Here is a 20,518-nt window from a genome sequence, read left to right on the forward strand (position 1 = left end):
TCAGGCTAGGGAATCAATTAAACTCATTCTGAACTGAGATTTTGAATTATAGGCACAAATTTTTTTTTTACTTAAAACTTGTCATTTCACTGAATGGAAGACAGCTCACTCCATTTTTCCTTCTTTCTCTTCTTTGCAAGGAAAAGAACTACAAAAGTACTAGGGGCTTCTAATCCTTCCCCAGTCAGGAGACTACAGAGTGAGAGTACCCATCTCTTTTAAGGAAAAACCTTTTCCTTGTGATTAATAGAAATTAATTCAGATTATGGCATCATAAACTTGAATGCAGAGCAGTAAAATACCTAAATTCTCTTTCTGAGACTACTAAAATTAGAGGGGTACATAATATTTTAGGGGCAGGTGGGTGGTACAGTGGATAGAGTGCCAGCCCTGGAGTCAGGAAGATCCGAGTTCAAATCTGGCCTCAAACACTTACTGGCATGTGATCCTGGGCAAGTCACTTAACCCAGTTTGCCTCAGTTTCTTCATATGTAAAATGGGCTGGAGAAGGAAATGACAAGCCACTCCAGTAACTTTGCCAAGAAAATCCCAAATGAAGTTACTAAGAGTTAGACCTAACTAATCAACAAAACAACAACAAATAGTTGTCTTTTCTGCTCTGAGAGAAACAAAATGGCATCACTATGTTGGAGTCAACGTACAGCGTGACCTACTATGGCTGATCAGACTAATATGAGCTTGGAAAGCTCTGCCACAGGTTGCGAACAAATAGTCCATATGAACATTTGGAGTGGAGATGTCTCTAAATTTGTCCATCTTGTGATTCTTCTGAACTACTGCAGTTCTTTGCTAATGGAGCAGAGCACCTTCTGTGATGAGGGCACGCCACACTGGATGGTCCTGTGCCAGTGTCTCCCTTGTCTCATAACTGATTCCAAAGTTCTTCAGAGAGACGTTGAGAGTGTCCTTGAATGGCTTCTTCTGACCTCCATGTGAGCGCTTGCCCCATGTGAGTTCTCTGTAAAATGGTCTTTTAGGCAAGTGTACATTTGGCATTTGAACAATGGCCCAACCCATTGGAGTTGTGCTTTCTGCAGTAGAGTTTGAATGCTTGGCAGTTCAACTTGAGAAAGATCCTCAGTGTCTGTTCTTTATCTTGCCAAATGATCATCAGAATCTTCCTAAGACAATTCAAATGGAAGCGATTCAGTTTCCTGGCATGGTGCTGGTATGCTGTCCAGGTTTCATAGGCACACAACAATGAGGTCAGAACAATGGCTCTGCAGACCTTCAGTTTGGTAGGCAGTCTAATACCTCTTCTCTCCCACACTTTCCTTCAGAGCCTCCCAAATGTTGAGCTAACCCTAACAAGGCATGCATCAACCTCATCATCTATATGTACATCCCTGGAAAGTATATTGACAAGCATACTTTGGTAATTAAGCTTATCCACAGCATTCAAAACTTCTCCATTTGCTGTAACCAATGGTGCCACACGTGGATGGTACAGTGCTGGCTGGTGGAGAAGCTTTGTATTTTTGGTGTTGATTGTCAGGCCAAAATTAGCACAAGCAGCACAGCGTGGATCTATACTCTTGCATCTCAGCCTCAGATGCTGCATTGAGTGCACGATCTTCTATGAGCAAAAAGTCACATACCAACTTTCCCTCCACAATACTCTTGGCTTATAGACTTTTCAAGTTAATTAATGTACAGTCTGTGTGGTAGCTGACCTTGATGCCTTGTTCATCCTTGTTGAAAGCATCTGACAAGACTGATAAAACATCATGCTAAAAAGCATGGGAGCAAGCACACAGCCCTTCTTCACTCCACTGGTAACTAGGAAAGCACCTGCCATCATGAAACTAACAACAAATACTATTTGAAAAAAGTAGTGTGGTATAATGGATAGAGCTACCGGGGAAGATCTGGGTTCAAGTTCGGTTTCTGTCATATACTGGCTATGTGTGTGACTCTGGGGGAGGCATTAAAACTCAGAACTACAGGCCAATGGTGTTAAACTCAAATAGAAACAGGGGCTATGAAATCATACCTAGGGATCCCTGAGGTGGTCTCATATTGACTTAGAAAGTCAATTTTCTTTTAAATTAATACTTTTTCTTTTTAATTATTTCTTTTAAAATTCTTTAAAATTCTTTAAAAAATTGTTTTCTTTTTAAATTAATATACTAATATGTTAAAATCAGCTAGAAACTGCATTTGAATCTGGTTTGGTACATTCAGGAGTGTTGTGGGCCATTTGCAGACTGAGTGTTTGACACTGCTGCTCAGGCAGGTCTCTAAGCCTAACTTACAGAGAAAGTACTGATCTTCCTTGAGAGAGGAAGTTTCCTCACCTGGGTGTTCCCTATTTTAATAAAATCACAGGTCAAACCCCTTTCTCTATATGATTTTGTAAATTAAATCATTCAATAAAAAGTCAAATTTTTATTAGAATTTTTTTAAACTTCTCATAGGAACAAAACAGAAATCCACATTGAGAAATTATATTTAAAGGTAATTACATATATTTTACAGAAAATCAGTATAATTTTTTCAAGCATAGAAACTGAAGATCAATGTTATTGTCACTCATTATTTTTCTACATTTAGAGATAAAAATGTGACTTTTAAAGACAAAGCAGGGCTAGATACTCCCTTGTTTCTTTGCTTTGCTTTCATTCTCAAGATGAGTTCTTGCTGATTGCAATTTAAAAAGCAATTAAACATACAGCATTTGCAAGGGTTTTTTTTTCCAACAGATACTTCTAAAAAGAATTTCTTTGACAACATGATCTTTTTCAGTTCATTTTCTGATGTTTTATGTTCAAATGTTAAGGAAACTTTGATTTCCTGCTTTCCTTCAAAAAAAAAAAACTTCACCATGACCCATTACAAGCTTAGTGAGCCTCCCTCTGATCCAAAGCAAATAACGAACATAGTTTTTAAACAGGGACAAGTGGCTGGCAATATCTCTTCTCAAAGCCTAATCATTCCTCATTTTAAAAAAATGGATAATCAAAATTTGCTTTCTTTTCATTGGCAGGAACAGACAAACCTGAAGTATTTGATTCCTGTTACCTTTTGTAAGAAAGAAACCAAGCAAGAAATGTTGCATTTTTCCCTATTCAAAGAATTACCTTTCTATAATACCATTATTTATGAGAGGCAGCTGACAGGGAACAGAATTTTGGGTTAAAAGACCTACCTAGGTTTGAATTTTGGCACTTTACTTCAATTTTATCTGTCTCAAATTCCCTATCTGTAAAATGAAGAATAATTATATTTCTACCATTTGCCCCTATGGGACTGCTGAGAGCAAATGACTTTTTAAATCTTAAAACCCTGAAGGAAATACATAAGCTGGACAGCTTTGAAAATAAAATGTTGGGTTTATTGTATACCTTTTTAAAAAGCAAGCTATATGTAATAGAGATTCACAGCTTCATATACAATCACCTTCTTTGTTATGCTGTGCATTGTGGAGATGCTATTTTCTTTCTTTTGGTGTTTAAGTCCAGAAGAACAAAAGTTTAAATAAAAACCTTTAAAGTCCCATAAAACTGTAAATTATTGATTGAAAGAAAACATATTTTTAAAACTTTAGAAGCGAAACTCCAATAAGTAAATTAATTACACAATGCCCTTCCCCTACTCAAATCTCTTGCTGCCTATTGATGGCGTAGGGATGAGAGGTCTAGAGCACCTTGGAGAGATTCCTCCTATCCAAATGTATGTTTCCTTTAGCCTTCTTCCAGTGAAATTGAATGTTGGTGTCTATTCTCATTGACCACATTGAATCAGGGTGAAATTCCTCTCATCTACCAATTTGTAGGTTTTAAGAATCAAGGACCTTTGGTAAGAAATCTGTGGTTTAAAAAAAAATTGTTAGCTAAATACGACACCAAAGCCAATAGGTGATAGTTTGGTGACAGGTAGACACCAAAGGTAGATGAGCAGCCCTGAAAAAAGCTCGGCAAGCCCTCACACCAGAGGTGCTAGTCCTTCCTGAACACCCCATACACCCCTAGCATGCCTAGCAGCCATGCCCCAGTAAACCATCCTGGCAGATGGACTAAACAAGGTTGAAGGTAATTGACAGGCCTCAAACCTGTTGACGAGATAGGGGGACGTCTACCTGAAGCATGTGAAGACTTTTCCAGGTGGAATGGACAGATGAGAACATCTGTTCCAGTGGCCAGGAAGGCACTGTGGAGTGCTTAGAGTCTGGTCAGATGTCAAAGATGCCAAGGTCATCCACTGCATCCTGGGGGCCATAACCAGTTATCTTGACTTTTATCCTACCACTGGAGTTAGATGATTCTGGAAAGAGAAAGTGAGACTGATGACTTTGTGCAACTCTGCCTCCCAAATCCGATTCAAGGGCAATTCTAGATAGCATCTGGTGATGTCATTGGCCCTGTGAAAAATGAAGGAGGAACAACCACAACCCTTTTAGTACGGAGAAATGGGCAGGAATTATTTTTGAAATGAAATAAACACTAGCTTATAAGACTGTGCAAAATCAGAAGTCATTGTTCTGACATATGAAACTCTGACAGGACCCGCTGCTCTCCTAAAATCCCCTCTATGTGTTGATTCCTTCTGTTAAATGGTGAGCTCCCTAAAAGCAGGGACCATTTTTGCCTTTCTTTGTATCGCTAGTATTTACATAATGCCTGTTCTTGAGGTACTTGGTTATATAGTATATCATAGGACTTTAAAGCTACAGGGGATGTGAGAGGTTATCAAATCCAAATCCATCATTTTACAGATAGGTAAGTCCCAAAGGCTTCTTCTAGAGAAGGTTCACATCAGAACTTTCCAGGCAATTCTCCATTTTTCATCAGCAGGTATGCTTGTTTCTACTGCATGGATCTTCATCATCAGCCTGGTACCCTCTCTCCTTTCTCAGCTTTTCTGTTGTCTTCTCCCATTACCCATTAGATTGTAAGCTTCTTGAGGGCAGGGACTATTTTGTTTCTTTTTATTTGTATCCCCAGTCCAAGTAGCATAGGACCTTGCATATACTAGGTACTTAACAAATGTTTATTAAACTGAATTTAATAGTCTCCCCTTTCCTACACCATCCGACCCCAGACCTAGATGCTTCATGTTGCACAGTAAGCACCTTTCCAGAAAGCAACTCTTGTCTAGATGCCCAAAGTAATGATATATGGTTTATAATGTATAATGACAGCACCATTCTCTCAGTGATGCTCTCTTGTTTTTTATGGTGCAGATACAGCTCCATTTGAGAAAACTAGATTAATATGAAGTTGCAAAGTAAATGCATCCTGAATTAAGAAATTATTTTTATTCTATTAAAATGCTTTTTAGAAAAGCATTCATTTATCTAACCTAGGTCACTAAGTGCTTGTTTATAGTTTTTCAATGACTGGACACAGAAAGGCTGAGGGAGGAGGTAAGGGAAAGTCATCAGTTAGGAGTTAGTTAACTGCCAATTGAAAACCAATCAAATGAAAACAAAGCACTTGAGAAATGTTAATGTAAGTCAATGTGAAAGCATGAATGATTTAAGAAAATTGATTTCTGAATAACCTTTTTTTAGGAGCAGTCTGTGGGACCTTTTTTTCTAAGGAACTCAAAGAACCTCTGTAGTGCTCACAAATATGGCAAGTAGATGGTACCTATCTCTGAAATCACAGTTAGATTCCCCGATTAGGAACTGGAGCCTAAATTCTTTCTTCTTTTTGATGGTATCAAAAGACATTTGGGAGAAAGGAGATAGAAAGTCCTCTAAAATTCACCACTGAATTGTTTGGAGAGGGCAGAAGGCAGTAAACTTACCTGGCTGTTGGTAGATCAACCTGCCAGCATTCACAATTTGATAATATAAAAAGGAAGAGAGCTCTGACTACTGAGGATCTGGGAGATTTGGGGATTAGCTTTTCCAAAGCACTTGATTTGAGTCTCCTAAAAGAGCAACAGAGAAGAGCAGTACATTAGTATGTTTTGTTTTGTTTTTTACAAAACTTGCATAGATCTGTGATATTTGTTGGTTTTCAAAGGGCTTTGATTTCAAGGTCACTAAAAAAGCCAAGTGGATTACTTTGAGGCTTACTGCCATATTTATTTATTTATTTATATTTTTTATTGCATTCCTATTAAACATTTTTCACATTAGTGATGTTGTAAATAAGAATTAGAACCAAGAGGAGGAACCACCAGAAAGAGGAAACAAAACAAAACAAAACAGAAGAAAAAAAAATTGCAAACTCCATAGTTCTTTCTTCTTTGTGGACAGCATTTTCCATCACGAGGCCTTTGGAGATGTCTTAGATCCTTGTATTGCTGAGAAAGGTTAAGTCTATCAATATTAGTCATTGCACAACATGGCTCTCACTGTGTACAACATTCTCCTGGTTCGCCTCACTTCACTCAGCTTCAGACCATACAAGTCTTTCCAGGTTTTTCTGAAGTCAGCCTGTTCATCATTCCTTATTGCACAATAGTATTCCATTACATTCACATACCACAACTTGTTCAGCCATTCCTCAGTTGATGGGTATCCTCTCAATTTCCGATTCTTTGGCACCACAAAAAGAGCTGCTATAAATATTTTTTGTACCTATGGGTCCTTTTCCCTTTTGTATGATCTCTCTGGGATATAGCCCTAGAAGTGCTATTGCTGGGTCAAAGGGTATGCACATTTTTATAGTCCTTTAGGCATAGTTCCAAATTGCTTTCCAAAATGGTTGGATCATTTCACAACTTCACCAACAATGCATCAGTGTTCCAGTTTTCCCACATCTTCTCCAACATTTATCATTTTCCTGTTTCGTCATGTTGGCCAATCTGATAGGTGTGATGTGGTACCTCAGAGTTGTTTTGATTTGCTTTTCTCTAATCAATAGTGATTTAGAGTTTTTTCATATGACTATAGATGGCTTTAATTTCTTCATCTGTTACTCCCATATTTATGAAAAACTTTGAGGCTCAATAAAACATTAGTATTTAGTTAAACTGAAAAGTACTATCCTCTTTCTCTGTCTCTCTATGAATAAGTATGAATAATATGAATATTGTATGTAGGGCACTCCTGGGTGCCGGGTATATAATGAATCATATACACATAAGACACAAAACCCAGTCTTGTCTGGGCATGCCCAATTCACATAACATGGAAGTACAATCCAGATTGCCTAACATGGAGGACTCCTTATATGCACAGGGATTGATTATCTGCCGGAATCTTTAAAACTGGCAAGAGTAGGCTGGTTGCCTTTTGTTTTTTCTGATGCTCTCTTTTTGGCCACTCTTGTCTGCTACACCCAGAGCACTAACACAGATTACCTAGTCCCCTCTCTCCACCCACCTGATGGCCAGGTAGATTTTTTTTTCTCTTTCCTGGCCAAGTTCTTGAGTACCCTTAAGGGAGCTCTGTAAATGGCTCCAGGCCCCAATGATGGTGTTACCCAAGTGTAGGGGATGGTCCCCTTGTACTCTAGTTCCCTTTTAGCTACTAACAATCAGATTCACTTTTACAAAGGAATACTTGATAATCACAAATATACAAACTTACTTCCCCAACAGGTGGGAGACATAATCCTTCCCCTTTGCACTATCTCATCTTTGGGGGAGTGCAAGCGGATTAGGTTCATAGCTTGGCTTGGCTCCTGCAGAAAGCACAGATCCAAGTCCAAACGCCATCTCAGGCTCAAGTCCCAGGTATCCTGGCTTCTCAGGGCTTTCGCACTGAATGGTTTAGCAGTCCTTCTCTCTTGGAATCCTAGCTTCAGTGTTGCCATGGCTCCAATTCTTTGGTGCAGTAGGAATCACCACTAGTGCCTACAACTGGGAAGGATAATGATTTGTTGTTGTACTTCATACTCAAAGAGGATCAATGTCATGGTCAATGTATAATGTTTCCGACTGTGGTTAATCAGACCAAAACAGGTTGGGCACAAATTGTCCTTATGAACATTTATCTAAAAGCGCACATCTTACATTTCTTTTTTTGGTTTTCTTTGTTTTCATGAAGAAGGTTGTATAACTTTTTTTCTTATGACTTCCTCTTTTTGCATCTTTTGTAGCCCTTTGGGAAGGTTTCAGCAATTATGGATGTATGTCAATGTGATCAAGACAATAATACTGTAGGGAAAAGCCAGACAAATATTTCTTTTTAAAAATTAATCAGTTAATTATTTTTTAGTTTTCAACATTCATTTTTATAAGATGCTGAGTTCTAAATCCCCCCCCCTTCCCTCCTCCGTCCCCAAGAGGGCATGCAATCTGATGTAGGCTATACATGTAAATATGTATTAAACATATTTCCACATTCATCATATTGTGAAAAAAGAATCCGGGCAAAAGGGAAAAACCACGAGAAAGAAAGAAACAAAAAACAAAAAAAAAGAAAACAGTATGCTTTAATCTGCATTCAGACTCCAACATTGTTTCTCTGGATGTGCATAGTATTTTCCATCATGAGTCTTTTGGAATTGTCTGAGATCATTACATCTCTAAGAAAAGCTAAAAGACAAATATTTCAAGAGAAAATGATACACCAAAGTTGTATGCCAAGTCTTTTGATAATAAATGTATCTTTTCCCTTTGTACCTCTGGATCAAGACATTTATTATAGCTATATAACTATCATAACTATAGCAGCTAAATGATGTTTTTTTGCAAAAACTACCATATTCTTTTAAATTTATAAATGGAAAAGAAATGGCTTTAGCAAATAATCAATTTTTAAACTACAGTGCTTTTTAAAAAATTCCTTTAGCATAGCTAGTTGTTTTCCAATGTCATATTTTGTTTTACATTTTAAAAACCTTTTTATGCCTCATTAAAAAAACATTTTTTCGCTAGACGGCTTCACTTTTTATTTTAATGTTCTTGCAAGTACAGTCAGATGGTGAAAATTAAAACTGGCACATGGCCTAGTGTTTATTTGTAGTTGTTCTCCAGTGTCAAATAACAGAAAATAGCATAACCTTTTGCCTCTAAATTTCTAGTCTGTGATTTTTGAGGTGAAATGAACTTTGAAATAGGATCATTATACAGTGACTACACATGGAAGCCCTATAGATTTCAGTGTTGAAAGCAGAAGAGTTTATCCTTATAGTTCCTTTTAGTATTAAGCTCTGCCCAGAAACCTTGGACTTGAACCTTCACAGATAGGTCAGAAGATAGCAGATAGGTATTGCATTGGACTTTCACTATTATCCCAGATTTCTTTGCTGTTGTTCAGGCTTTCAGTTATGTCTGGCTCTCCATGATCCCATAAAACATAATATATCAGGCACTTCTATCTTCTTCTATTATCTCACAAAGTCTGTCCAAACTCATATTTATTGTTTCCTGATACTATCTATCCATCTCACCCTCTGCTGTCTCCTTCTTTTGCTTTCAATCTTTCCCAACATCAGGGTCTTTTCCAATGAGTCTTGCCTTTTTCCTTGATCTCTACTTAATTGTAGCCTTACTTTCACCTTCTACCTTTAAAATATTTCCTCTAGACCTGTGCAGTCTATGTGCTTTGTTGTCCATCCATATCTTGGTTCTTTTTAAAGCCTTTAGTATGTATTTCTAAGGATGGCTAGGTGGTGCAGTGGATAGAGTGCTGGATTTAGAACCATAAAGACTCATCTTCATGAGTTCAAACCTCCCTTTGGCACTCTAATCTGCCCTTAGACACAACTTTTTATGACCCTGGATAAATCACTTAACCTTATTTGCCTCAGTTCCTCATCTGTAAAATGAGCTGGAGAAGAAAATAACAAGTATCTCTGCCAAGAAAACCCCAAATGGGATCATAGAGAGTTGGACGTGACTAAAAAAATTACTTAACAACAACAAAGTATATTGCTTGTATAAGTATTCATGTGCCTGTATTTTATCCAAAACAATAAGAGCCTAAGATAACCCTTCCCACAGTTTCTACACTAATTAGACCTCTGTTTTGAAAAATTCTTGCCTGCACCTCTCCAAGTTTTCTCTCCTCATCCTATCCCATCCTCCTTCCCATCTATGTTTGCACACTGTTGCCAGATTAATCTACCAAATCTTCTTTTAATGCTATCTTTCTTTCTTGGTGGTAGTACAGTAGCTGAAAAATGTTTGTCATGGCAAATGGCAGCAGAAAATGGGGTATAGGAGTAAGTCTTCTGTTCGGGGACTGACCTAGGGGTTAGGAAGACAGAGATGACATTATATTAAGTAAAGAAAGTGGATTTATAAAGTCATACCATGTGTCTATGATTCATTAGTCTGTGACTGCCTGATTTTGAAGATAGAACATAAGCCTGAGTTTCAGAAACCTCTGTGTGTCTTGTATTTAGTTTTACCTCAAAAGCCACTGAGTGGATTTGAGTCATTATAGAAAATACAAAAGTGGTTATTTTCTCTTTAGTAGGAATGTGGCTGGGGGGAGCAGCTAGGTGAGGAAGTGGATAAAGTGCTGGACCTGAAGTTCAGAAAATTCATCTTTGTGAGTTCAAATCTAGTCTCAGACACTTACTAGCTGTGTGACGCTGGGCAAGTCACTTACCCTGGTTTGCCTCTGTTTCTTCATCTGTAAAATGAGCTGGAGAAGGAAATGGCCAACCACTCCAGTATCTTTGCCAAGAAAACCCCACAAAGGGATCACAAAGAGTCAACACAACTGAAAAGGACTGAACAACAAACAACAAGGAATATGGGGAGATTGAAATTTTGGCTAAGATCAAGTTACAAAAGTGTCTTTAAATGTAGTTTTTGTCCATTTCTTTCTTTACCATAAAATAAAATATAATATTTAATTGTTCAAAAAAAATCCTATCACTTTCTTATTCAGTTATCTTCACTAGTTTCCTAGGATAAAGGATAAAGTTTCCAGGATAAAGTCAAGATTCTTCTTTTATACCTGTGCTCCTCACATCCTCACATTTTAAGTCCAGTTTACCCTAATGTGAATGGTTTGTTTCCACTAGAATGATCCCAAAACTCAATCTCAAGACATAATGCCTTCTAAACCAGGGTTGGGGAACCTTCGGCCTTGAGGCCCCATGTGGCCCCTAGATCCTCAAGCGCAGCCCTTTGACTGAATCCAAACTTCACAGAACTTCTGTGAACCTGCTCTGAACTTTTACTTTGGTTGTAAAGGTGGAAGGAATGTAGTCCTCCTCTCTATTTAAATCTTACCATTTATTTAAGACCCAACTCAAGTCCTAGTGAATCCCAGATCTTCTCTGAAGACTTCAATGAAGAATCTAACCCTGGATTTTTCTATTCCCTGAAATTCCCCTGCATTTAAACAGCCTTCTTTTAAGAACATTTACCTGTTTCAAAGATCTGAGGTTTGCCTTATCTTTAATAATTACATTATAAACTCCTTGAGGGCAGGGTTAGAGCACTTATCTCTTTTATATCCCCCAGAACAGCTACCAGCACACCCAGGACTGAGATTGCCCTCAATTCTTCTCCATACCCAGGTCTACAAACCTCAGGGTCATCCTCCACTCTTCATTTTCATTCATCACACAATTCTAATCAGTTGCCAAATTTTTTTTACCCTCTTACCTCTAGGATCAAAAACAAAATCCTCCCTTTGGCACTCTAAGCCCTTCATAACCTGGCCCCTTCCTACCCTTCTGGTCTTCTTCCACCTTACTTCCAGTTTGCTGAGTACTCTTGAATCCAATGACACTGGCCTCCTTGCTGTTCCACTAACAAGAAAGTCTATCTCTGGCTGTCCCCCACTCTTGGAATATTCTCATCTCTGCCTCCTGCATTCCCTGGCTTCCTTCAAGTCACCACTAAAATTCCATTTTCTACAGGAAGCCTTTGCCAATTCTTCTTAATTCTCATGTCTTCCTTGTGTTATTTATTTCCTGTTTGCCCAGTACCTTGCTTTTTCTACATATTTATTTGCTTATTGTCTCCCCTACTAGATTGTGAGCTCATTGAGGGCAGACACTGTCTTTTGCCTTTCTTAGTATCCTCAAGGCTTAGCACAGTGCCCGGCACTTGATAGGTGCTTAATAAATGCTTATTAACTATTTCTAATTCCACATCTCTCCCTTTCTCTACGCACACAGTTCAAACCCTGTATCACCTTACCTGAACTACTGAAATTGCCTCCTAATTGGTCTATCGGCCTCAAGGCTCTTCCCCACTCCAATCTATCTCCCATTCAGCCAGCAAAGTGATTTTCTTAAAGCACCAGTCTGATCGTGTCACCTTCCTTCCTTAATAGACTCCAGTGCTCCCAAGTAACTTCTTTGATCCAATATAAATTCTTGTCATTTAAAGCCCTTCCTAACTCACCCCTTTCTATCTTTCCACCCTTCTTATACACAACACCCCTCTACACAATATAACCTAGCCAAACTAGCTCTCTTGCTTTTCTTCAGTACTGGGATCTCCAATACTCCCATCTCCCCTACTCATGCGTCTGCACTGGCTATCTACCATGAATCTATCCCTCTTTAACTCTTAGAATCCCTGATTCCTTTAAGACTTAGCTCAAAAACCACATTCTACTTCTCTAAGCTTTTCAAAGTTAGCCGTTAGTGTCTCTTTCCCTCCTCCCTCCAAATTTACCTTGTAAACATCTGCTCTGGATGCATTTTGAATATATCTATATATATGCACTTTGTCACACCCTTTAAAAAGGTCCACTTCACTTTATATCTTCTACCCCGCCTAGTTTCAATTCCATGCATGGAGCAAGATGCCCAGAGCTGGGTAACCACTGATGTCCTGTCCCTCTTTCTCCTTTTCTTTCCTACCTACTTTTGCGTATTGTCTTTCCTTTTAGATCCATGAACTCATTGAGGGCAGAGATCATCTTTCTTTTTACTAAATGTATCCCCAGTATTTAGCAAAGTTCCTGGCATGCATGTTGTAGACACTTAATAAATGTTTATTGGATGAGAAGGCAAGTTACCTGAGAGACGGGACTTTACTTTTGTCTTTGTTTTTACCTTGCTTGGCATATAATAGCACTTAATAAATGCTTGAGTAGGTGTTTAATAAATATAAGGTGAATGAATTATGAGGAATTAAGGCTCTTCCCCAACTGTAATTTGATGGTCATATATGAAGTCCCCAAAATTAAATAGTTGGAAGGACCTTTAAGATCATCTAAGGCCAACTTCCCATCCCATGTAGAAAGGTATCTCTGATTCATTGTCATCTACTATCATCAACTGTCATTGTTCACTTAAAACAACAAAACAACTAATTCATTAATTCAACCAACATTTGTTGTTCACTGGCCATTGTGTTCCAGATACCATGAAAGGCAGTGGGGAGACAGACAAAAACCAGAAAGTACCTATCCTCAAGGAGTTTACAGTTGTGCAGTAGATAGAGTGCAGGATCTGGAGTCATCAAGACACATCTTCCTGGGTTCAAATCTGGCCTCAGACACTTAAAAGTTGTATGACTCTGGGCTAGTCACTTAACCCTGTTTGCCTCAGTTTTTTCATCGGTAAAAGGAACTGGAGAAGGAAATGGCAAACCACTCTAGTATCTTTGCCAAGAAACCTCCGAATTGGGTCACATAGACTAAATTGAACAATGTGGTGGGGAAACAGAAGAGAACAGATTAATTCCTATAAAATAGGTACAAAGCATATACAAAAATTTCCTGAAGGGAGGGAGGGCATTAGTTACCTTGAGAGGGAATCAGGATAGGCCTCTAAGTAGTAGGCTGTAGCTCTTGAACTAAACTCAGAAACAAAACAGGATTTCAAGGTGAAGTTGAGGATTAAATCCTATTCTTTACTGGTCCCTTTTCTATGGAGACAGAAAAGGGATCTGCTAGGATAAGAACGTGAAAACCAAATTCCATTTGCTCTATTCTTCCTTTTCAGTTTTCTTTGTAAATAAGTGAGGGTTGTTTGTCCTGTAGAGGTAAGAAAACCAAACTAGGGAAGGAAGGGTACATGACCCTGAGAAGGCAGCCAAGGCCAACGGGCATAGGTAGAGCGAAAGGCCACAAGTTACTTAGGATAGACATCATATTCCCAGACACAAGAGGAAAACAAGCCTTGGGAAGAAAAGCCACGTAGTTTTAAACCCATACAATAACGAAGAAGAAAATTTCCTCAGCTCCTTAGGTGGGTGGGTTGCTCTGTTGGGGTGAGACCTCAGCTGGGCTGGGGTGACAGTTGTTTGCTTAAGGAGGAAGGGATGAAGATGCGTTTGGTTCTCAGCTGTTTCTAATGGTTGCTTTGGGGGGGCGGTGGGAGGTTTACAACTTATAGCTACTTCTCAAACAACAAAGACTCAGTTGCGGTTCTCTACAAATCCTATCAATTTGCCAGAAACCAAGGTGAGAGGGCTGATTCCAAGGTTTTAGAGCCCATGGCAACAGTTGCTTCTTCAGAGTTAATAAATACACCAATTGAATAAATAAAACCAAAACAAAACCACCAAACAAAAAAGTTGACAAGCAATTGCCCCCAGAGCGAAAGGGACTAGCAGCTGTTTGTCTCTCGGTAACTGAGCAACACCCCCAGCGAAGAGCCTTGTTTCCTTTGCTGTGTCATTTCTTTTCTTTAAGACGTTTCATTTCATTTCCACCCCTAAACCGCCAGAAATGAAAAAAACCTTGCTGTCACACAGAGCTGCAATCGCCCGCCACTAACAAGCTTGTGTGTGTGTGTGTGTGTGTGTGTGTGTGTGTGTGTGTGTGTGTGTGTGTTCGCGCGCGCAAGGATTTCTGCAACCACTGCGGTCCAGCTTCCCGCCGGTCCGCCCCCTCCTCAGAGACCCCGGCGGGACTGGGTGGCGGGAGGTGGGGGTAGAGAGGGGGGTGCCCCCTAGACTCTGTGCAGTGCCCAGCCATGGGCGGTAGGGGCCGCTACTGCGCGGGCCCCAGCTCCCGGCCTGGGTGTGAATAACGGGGCAGGGTTGCAGGAGAAAGGAAACACGATGGGGGGGGGGGAGGAGGCGGTGGCGGCCGGAGGGAGGGAGGGAGGGAGGAGAGTTCACTTTTCCTACGGGTGTCAGCGCACAGAGCTGAGTAATCGTAGAGCCAGGCAGCAGCTGCGGGCGCCTAGGAGAGTGCTGGGAGGTAGCAAATCACCTATTTGGAGAAGGTGGGAGAGGCGCAGGAAGACAGACAGCTGCAGATTATAGAGAAGCCTGGCGCCGCAGCCCGAAGCCGTCCCGGGCGCTGTAAAAGCGAGCGGAGCGGAGCCCCGAACCCGGAGTGGCTGAGGCAGGAGCGCACCGAGCCGGCCGTGGAGTCGCGGGCGCTGCGCAGGATGCATCATGAAGAGCTGTCGTCGCCCTTGCAGAGACCTCGATATGGCTGTAAGTACGCTCTCCGCGGGAACCTTGCGCTGTCCTCTGGAGATGGCTAAACAGCCACGGACCACAAAAAGTAACCTGTGGAAAGGGAGGCTAACTTGCAGAAAGGCGCCCGGATGCGCGAGGAGGAGGGGAAGGGAGGGAAACCCTACTGCATGGCTGGCAAAGTTGGAAGCTGCAGTTGTAAAGCGCCCTATGGTTTCCTCCTCCCCCTCCTCCCTTTTTCTCTCCTCCCCCTTTCCCTCCTCTTCCTCCCTCTCCCCAACTCTGTAGTCCGCTAGTGGTGAGCACCCCAGAAGGGTTGGGGGTGTCAGGTGAACGTGAAGTGTCACAGGCAGCTGTCCAATCTGGAGATGGGGGGGCGCGTTTGGAGGCTCCGTCCTCTTCTCCCCAGCCACCCAATGTTGTAAGGAAAGTTTGTTTGCTGGGGTTGCAGGTGGGTGCTGAGGTCTACCGCCCCTTGCGGGCTCTCTTCACGCCCCCTGTCTCCACTGATGCCAGGCTATGCGTGGGAAGGAAGTTGGCACCCTTTGGGCAGAACCGGCGCCTCCTCTCATCCCAGCCTCGGTGGGAGGAGCCGAGCTCTTTTCTCACAGGTGTGTGTGCGTGTTCAAGTGTGCATGCGTGCCTGTGAGACTCTCGGGATGTCTGTTCCCCTCCCCCACACCCCTCCTTTCGCTGGCCCCCAGCCTGAACTGATTGGCACTGGGATGGCTACAGCGAGAGGGCTAGGGCACTGGCTCCAGGGAACGAGTTTGAGGCCGCGTGACTTAAACGAGATGATATATGATTACAGAGTGAGAGGCAGCCCTTGGAAGTAGGCTGCAGGAGAAATGCAGTTGATTATGAGTGAATCTGGGTAGATTAGCACCAACCACGTGTCTCCGTGTACTGAGTTCAGAGTCCTAAACATGTGCCAGGAAGTGGTTTCTTTTTTTTTTCTTTAAAAAAACGTGTGTATATGTGGGGGGCGGAGTTGGCGGTATCTCTGAGGGGCTGGGCCGTGATAATTAAGCCACTGTTTAGGGACAGCCTGGAAGACTAATTTAATCATTTGCCAAGGCAAAGTGCTGCCGACTTGCTCTAGGTGCGGATCCCCTGTGGTACCTGTTACAGCATTTGAAATGATCTAGAGCTCTGAGATGTCCAGGAGTAGCCTTACAGATTTTCCACAGCCTTGCTGAGCTGTGTGAATCCCCTTTTTCCCAGGCCTCCGTCTTTAGGCAGGAGGGTGAGGAGAAGAAAGTTAATGCCTCCCATGTGTGTGGCATGTCAGTCACACAAATTTCTGTCCACTGGAGGGAAATACATTCAACAGTTGATCCTAGGCCCTGTTAGTTCTTCGGGTAACTGCAGCACCAGGCGGCAACAGGAGAACATGCTCAGTTTGCACTTGGGTAAATCACATAGCCTGCAAGCACGTCAACTGTTTAAAATAGGTGTGCATTTTTCACGTTTACCGGTTACTTAAGGGTTAATATTCGAGTTGGTTCAAGGACTTCTGCCTACTTTATTTTCCTGTACTAAAAATTGATGTTAATGAATTTGATTGCCTGATGTGTACTTTAAGAAAAAATAGCATACTTCCACATTTTTTAGTTAGCCAGACTCTGGGCTTTGGATTTCTTTTCTTTTTTTCTTTTTCTTTTTTTCCTTTTTGCTAGGCAATGGGGTTAAGTGACTTGCCCAGGGTCACATAGCTACTAAGTGTCAAGTGTCTGAGGCTGAATTTGAACTGAAGTCATCCTGACTCCAGAGTCAGTGCTCTATCCACTCCCCACCTAGCTGCCCCTGGGCTGTGGATTTCTTGCCATGTATTTGAAAGAGGTGTTTAAACCAGTATATCCTATTCATTTATACTTGTTTCTGGCAACCTCTAGTGCAAAAGTGGAGAACTTTAACCTGTAGATATAAAGTTTGACGTTTAGTGTTCTAAGCCTCTTGTTTGGTTGAGACCTCAATAAGTTTTATCACTGAAAGGCCATACTAGGCGAACTGTAGGAATGAATAATGAAAACTTCCTTCATCTACAGTGTGATGGTTGTCCCTCCCTTCCCCTCACATCCCTTTGAGTTTGTGGGTTTTGTAATTAAGTAGGGTTCATTCTCCACCCCCCAAAAAAACCCTACAACACTCTTCTTCCTCCACTTTTCTTTCCCCAAACCAAGATTATAAACAACTTGACCTGAACTGTAATTGCATTAAGAAAAAGTGGTATGAAATACAAATTAAAGTGCTTACCTTCTGAGCATAAAGCAATTTAAAATTTCTTTTTAAAAATGTAATCAGAAAATATGTAAGGTTACTCCTGAACATCTCAGAATGTGATTTAAAACATAGAATTGAGTATTATGGTGGATTAGGGACTCCAGGTTTGTGCTTCATAATTCCCCTTGTTTCCCCCCCTTTTTTTCTAATATACTGTACTAGCTCAATTAAATGACAATTAACAATATGCTGCCAGAAAATCTCTCAGATTCTACCTGGCTAGGGATCTGCAAAATACCACATAGAAGCCTATGCTTGTGGAACTTCTCAATGAGTCCTCCATGGAGGCTCAGGTTTCTGACAGATGAGAAAATTGCTGAAGTTTGTGATTCACACATCTTGCTATTGAATTAAATAGCTTACCCTTACATTACTCTGAAGTGATGGCTGTACCTTGCTTTAAATATGTAAAGCTATTTAGTGTAGATATTTAGCTTTTATATCTCAGAATGAGACTTAAATCAGTAAGGTTAGCTTTACATGGGGTGTGTGGAGCTGGGTGGATACCATTGAAAATACAGATGTTTTTGAGATAAGCATCACTAGATTAGACCACTCCCAAAAATATTTCTTAGAAGTGATGGGCAAATGCTGGTACAATGAACTTGAATTTGTAGTTGTTCAATTAACGCTGAAGAATAATAAGGAATAAGGAAAGTTTGAAAAAACAGGCTGTTGTGCATCTCTGTTTGTACAAAATGCAAAGCTGGTTCCTGTTGAGAATAGTCTACTATTATCTGTCACTTGGGCTTCAGTTTCCTTAGTTTACCTGTAGGACCTGTAAATCTCTGAGGTTCTTTCCAAACTCTAGTCCAACTCTTTGCAATTAAACAACCAAAACTGGGGTGCTATGATTCACCTGTGAATCATGGACTTTCAGAGCTGAGAGGGACTTTTAAAGATTTGTCCATCCCCTTCATTTCACAGATGAGGAAACCAAATTAGATTCTCAGTTCTATCATTGATTAAAAGAATCAGATGTCAATGTCAATAGCTTCTCCAGTGTGCTAGATACTCTCCTATGCACTAGGGATACAAAGAAAATTAAACTGTCCCTGACTGTAAAGAGTTTATATTCTAAAATTCGTTACCTACCCCATCTGGAAAAATTGGGGAAAATAATCGCATTCTTCCATTTTTCAGATACGTTTTAAAAATAATGGACTCCAAAGTATTTTTTTTTTGAGAATAGTATCTTATTTCTAGCTGCTACAGGCTGCTTTTGAGTAGTATTCTTCTTGAGACAATGGCATTTCTAAAATTCCTTGATTGAAATTTCTGGCCAGTAGCAGGACAACTTTTGTCTTCTGCTAGTTTGTAATGTCAAGAAACTTGGTGGAAGGCACCCAACCCAGCATGTTGCATTTGTCACTCTGGAAGATTTATGGGAGAGTATACTGACAAATCTCCTCAGATGAGACAGTGTGAAGAGGCTCTATACTGTTGGACAGAAAAGTCACATTTATAAGAAAAAAGATCTCAGTTGTGGAAGGATCACTTAGTTTTGCAACCTCTTAAATACAAAAAATATATATTTTCCACTTCTACTTGATGTTAGAGATGAATTTAACAATCCAATTCACTGCAACAGATAACTTTTTATTAGTGCAACTGTCCTTGTACTCAAAGGGCTTATTTTCTATTAGAGAGGGGCAAGACACCTTGTACACTGGCAAATAAAACAAAATAACTTCTGGAGAGAGAGGGTTCTAGTAACTGGGGATCAGGATAGGGCTCATGTAGGAGGTAGCACTTGGGATGGCTCTTACAGGAAAATAGGCATTTTATAAGGGGGAGCTGAGGAGGGAATGAATGCATTCCAGCCTTGGAGGACTTTGATGGAAAAAAGGGGTAGAGACTAGAATATAGTACAGTGAAATACCTTAGCTCAGAAGAGCTGTAAAATAGGATTGTATCTCTACTTAGAACTGATCTTAACTTTTTTTTTTTATTAAATGTAGGGTGATCTGTATGTATGTGTGTGAGAGAATGATACCTGCTCATTTTCACTGGGCAGATTCTTGAAGAATTTGAACCTCACAATCCTGACTTGGTTCTTTATGACACCTGTAATTAAAGCTCAAGGGTGGGGTCCAAGTCATCTGAACCTACTTCTGACACTTAGCATCCATGTGATAATCTACATGTCATTTAACCTATTTAAGCCTCAGTTTCCTTATCTGTAAAATGTGTAATGCCTATAATATTTATCTGAGTTGTGATCATTAAATGAGATGATGTAAGTTGTCATTTTTCTTTGGAAAGCCTAAGGGTCTTATATCTGTCTGCTATTATCACAATATGAATTTGTATCTAGGGGAAAAAAAGTACTTCACATTCCCCATGTTTGTGCTTTGTTAAAAGTTTAAAGGAAACTATTCTGTAAAATATCAAGTTATCATACCTTAGTCATATACACAAAAATTAGACAAACTTGTAAGAGTTTTGTCAAAATTACTAGGTCTGCCAAGGCCAAGTTTATGAAAATGTTAATAAATTTAAGCATTAGAATTTGATTTTGTTGTTCTTTTGGATATGTTTGCTTTTTTGTTTTTTAAATTTTTTGGGTGTTAAGGGACTCACAATTTCCCATCTAGGGTATTAGTAACTTAACTGTTTAAAGAGCAACAGAAATGCACAGATGATATTTATAAAATCCTCACAATAACAATAAAAACCTAATTACTAAAATCCTGCAGTTGTGATAAGCCCAAGTGCAAATGAAGTTTAAATAAAACATCAATAAGGACTGCAGCTTCTTCAGTTGGAACCTAGAGGCTCTCTCTATGCAGGGTAGTTCTTAATAATCCATTGGATTTCTGCCATTCTTTCCTGATTCACTGGGCTTTTGAAAAGTATATGTATATGTGTGTGTGTGTGTGTGTGTGTGTGTGTATATCTCTATATCTATCTATACACACACACATATATACGTGTGTGTATATATATATGTGTATATATATATATATGTATATATATATATATATATATGTACACTTCAGATATAATTTTACTA

General features: G+C 40.1%; 1 protein-coding gene and 1 long non-coding RNA gene across 3 annotated transcripts in view; one reads left to right on the forward strand and one right to left on the reverse strand.

The window, feature by feature from the left end:
- Nucleotides 1-20,518, forward strand: part of IQGAP2 (IQ motif containing GTPase activating protein 2) — a 391,728-nt gene that overhangs the window by 35,333 nt on the left and 335,877 nt on the right. The window contains exon 1 of one of the 2 annotated variants that reach the window (XM_020998498.1): nucleotides 14,918-15,237. The exons of the other annotated variant lie outside the window; for it this stretch is intronic. Within the exon in view, the coding sequence (XP_020854157.1) occupies nucleotides 15,189-15,237 (49 nt within the window). The 5' untranslated portion in view covers nucleotides 14,918-15,188. Of the gene's footprint in view, nucleotides 1-14,917; nucleotides 15,238-20,518 lie in introns of those variants that run through there. 2 annotated transcript variants of the gene reach the window in all.
- Nucleotides 2,485-14,800, reverse strand: LOC110216643 (uncharacterized). Its single transcript, XR_002326832.2, has 5 exons — nucleotides 10,481-14,800; nucleotides 7,933-8,076; nucleotides 7,508-7,779; nucleotides 5,773-5,898; nucleotides 2,485-4,284 (listed from the first exon to the last, which is right to left on the reverse strand). It is a non-coding gene; the product is annotated as an uncharacterized LOC110216643 (long non-coding RNA).

The sequence above is a fragment of the Phascolarctos cinereus genome, unplaced genomic scaffold, assembly GCF_003287225.1.
Source record: "Phascolarctos cinereus isolate Bilbo 61053 unplaced genomic scaffold, phaCin_HiC Scaffold_4;HRSCAF=312, whole genome shotgun sequence".
Lineage (NCBI taxonomy): Eukaryota > Metazoa > Chordata > Mammalia > Diprotodontia > Phascolarctidae > Phascolarctos > Phascolarctos cinereus.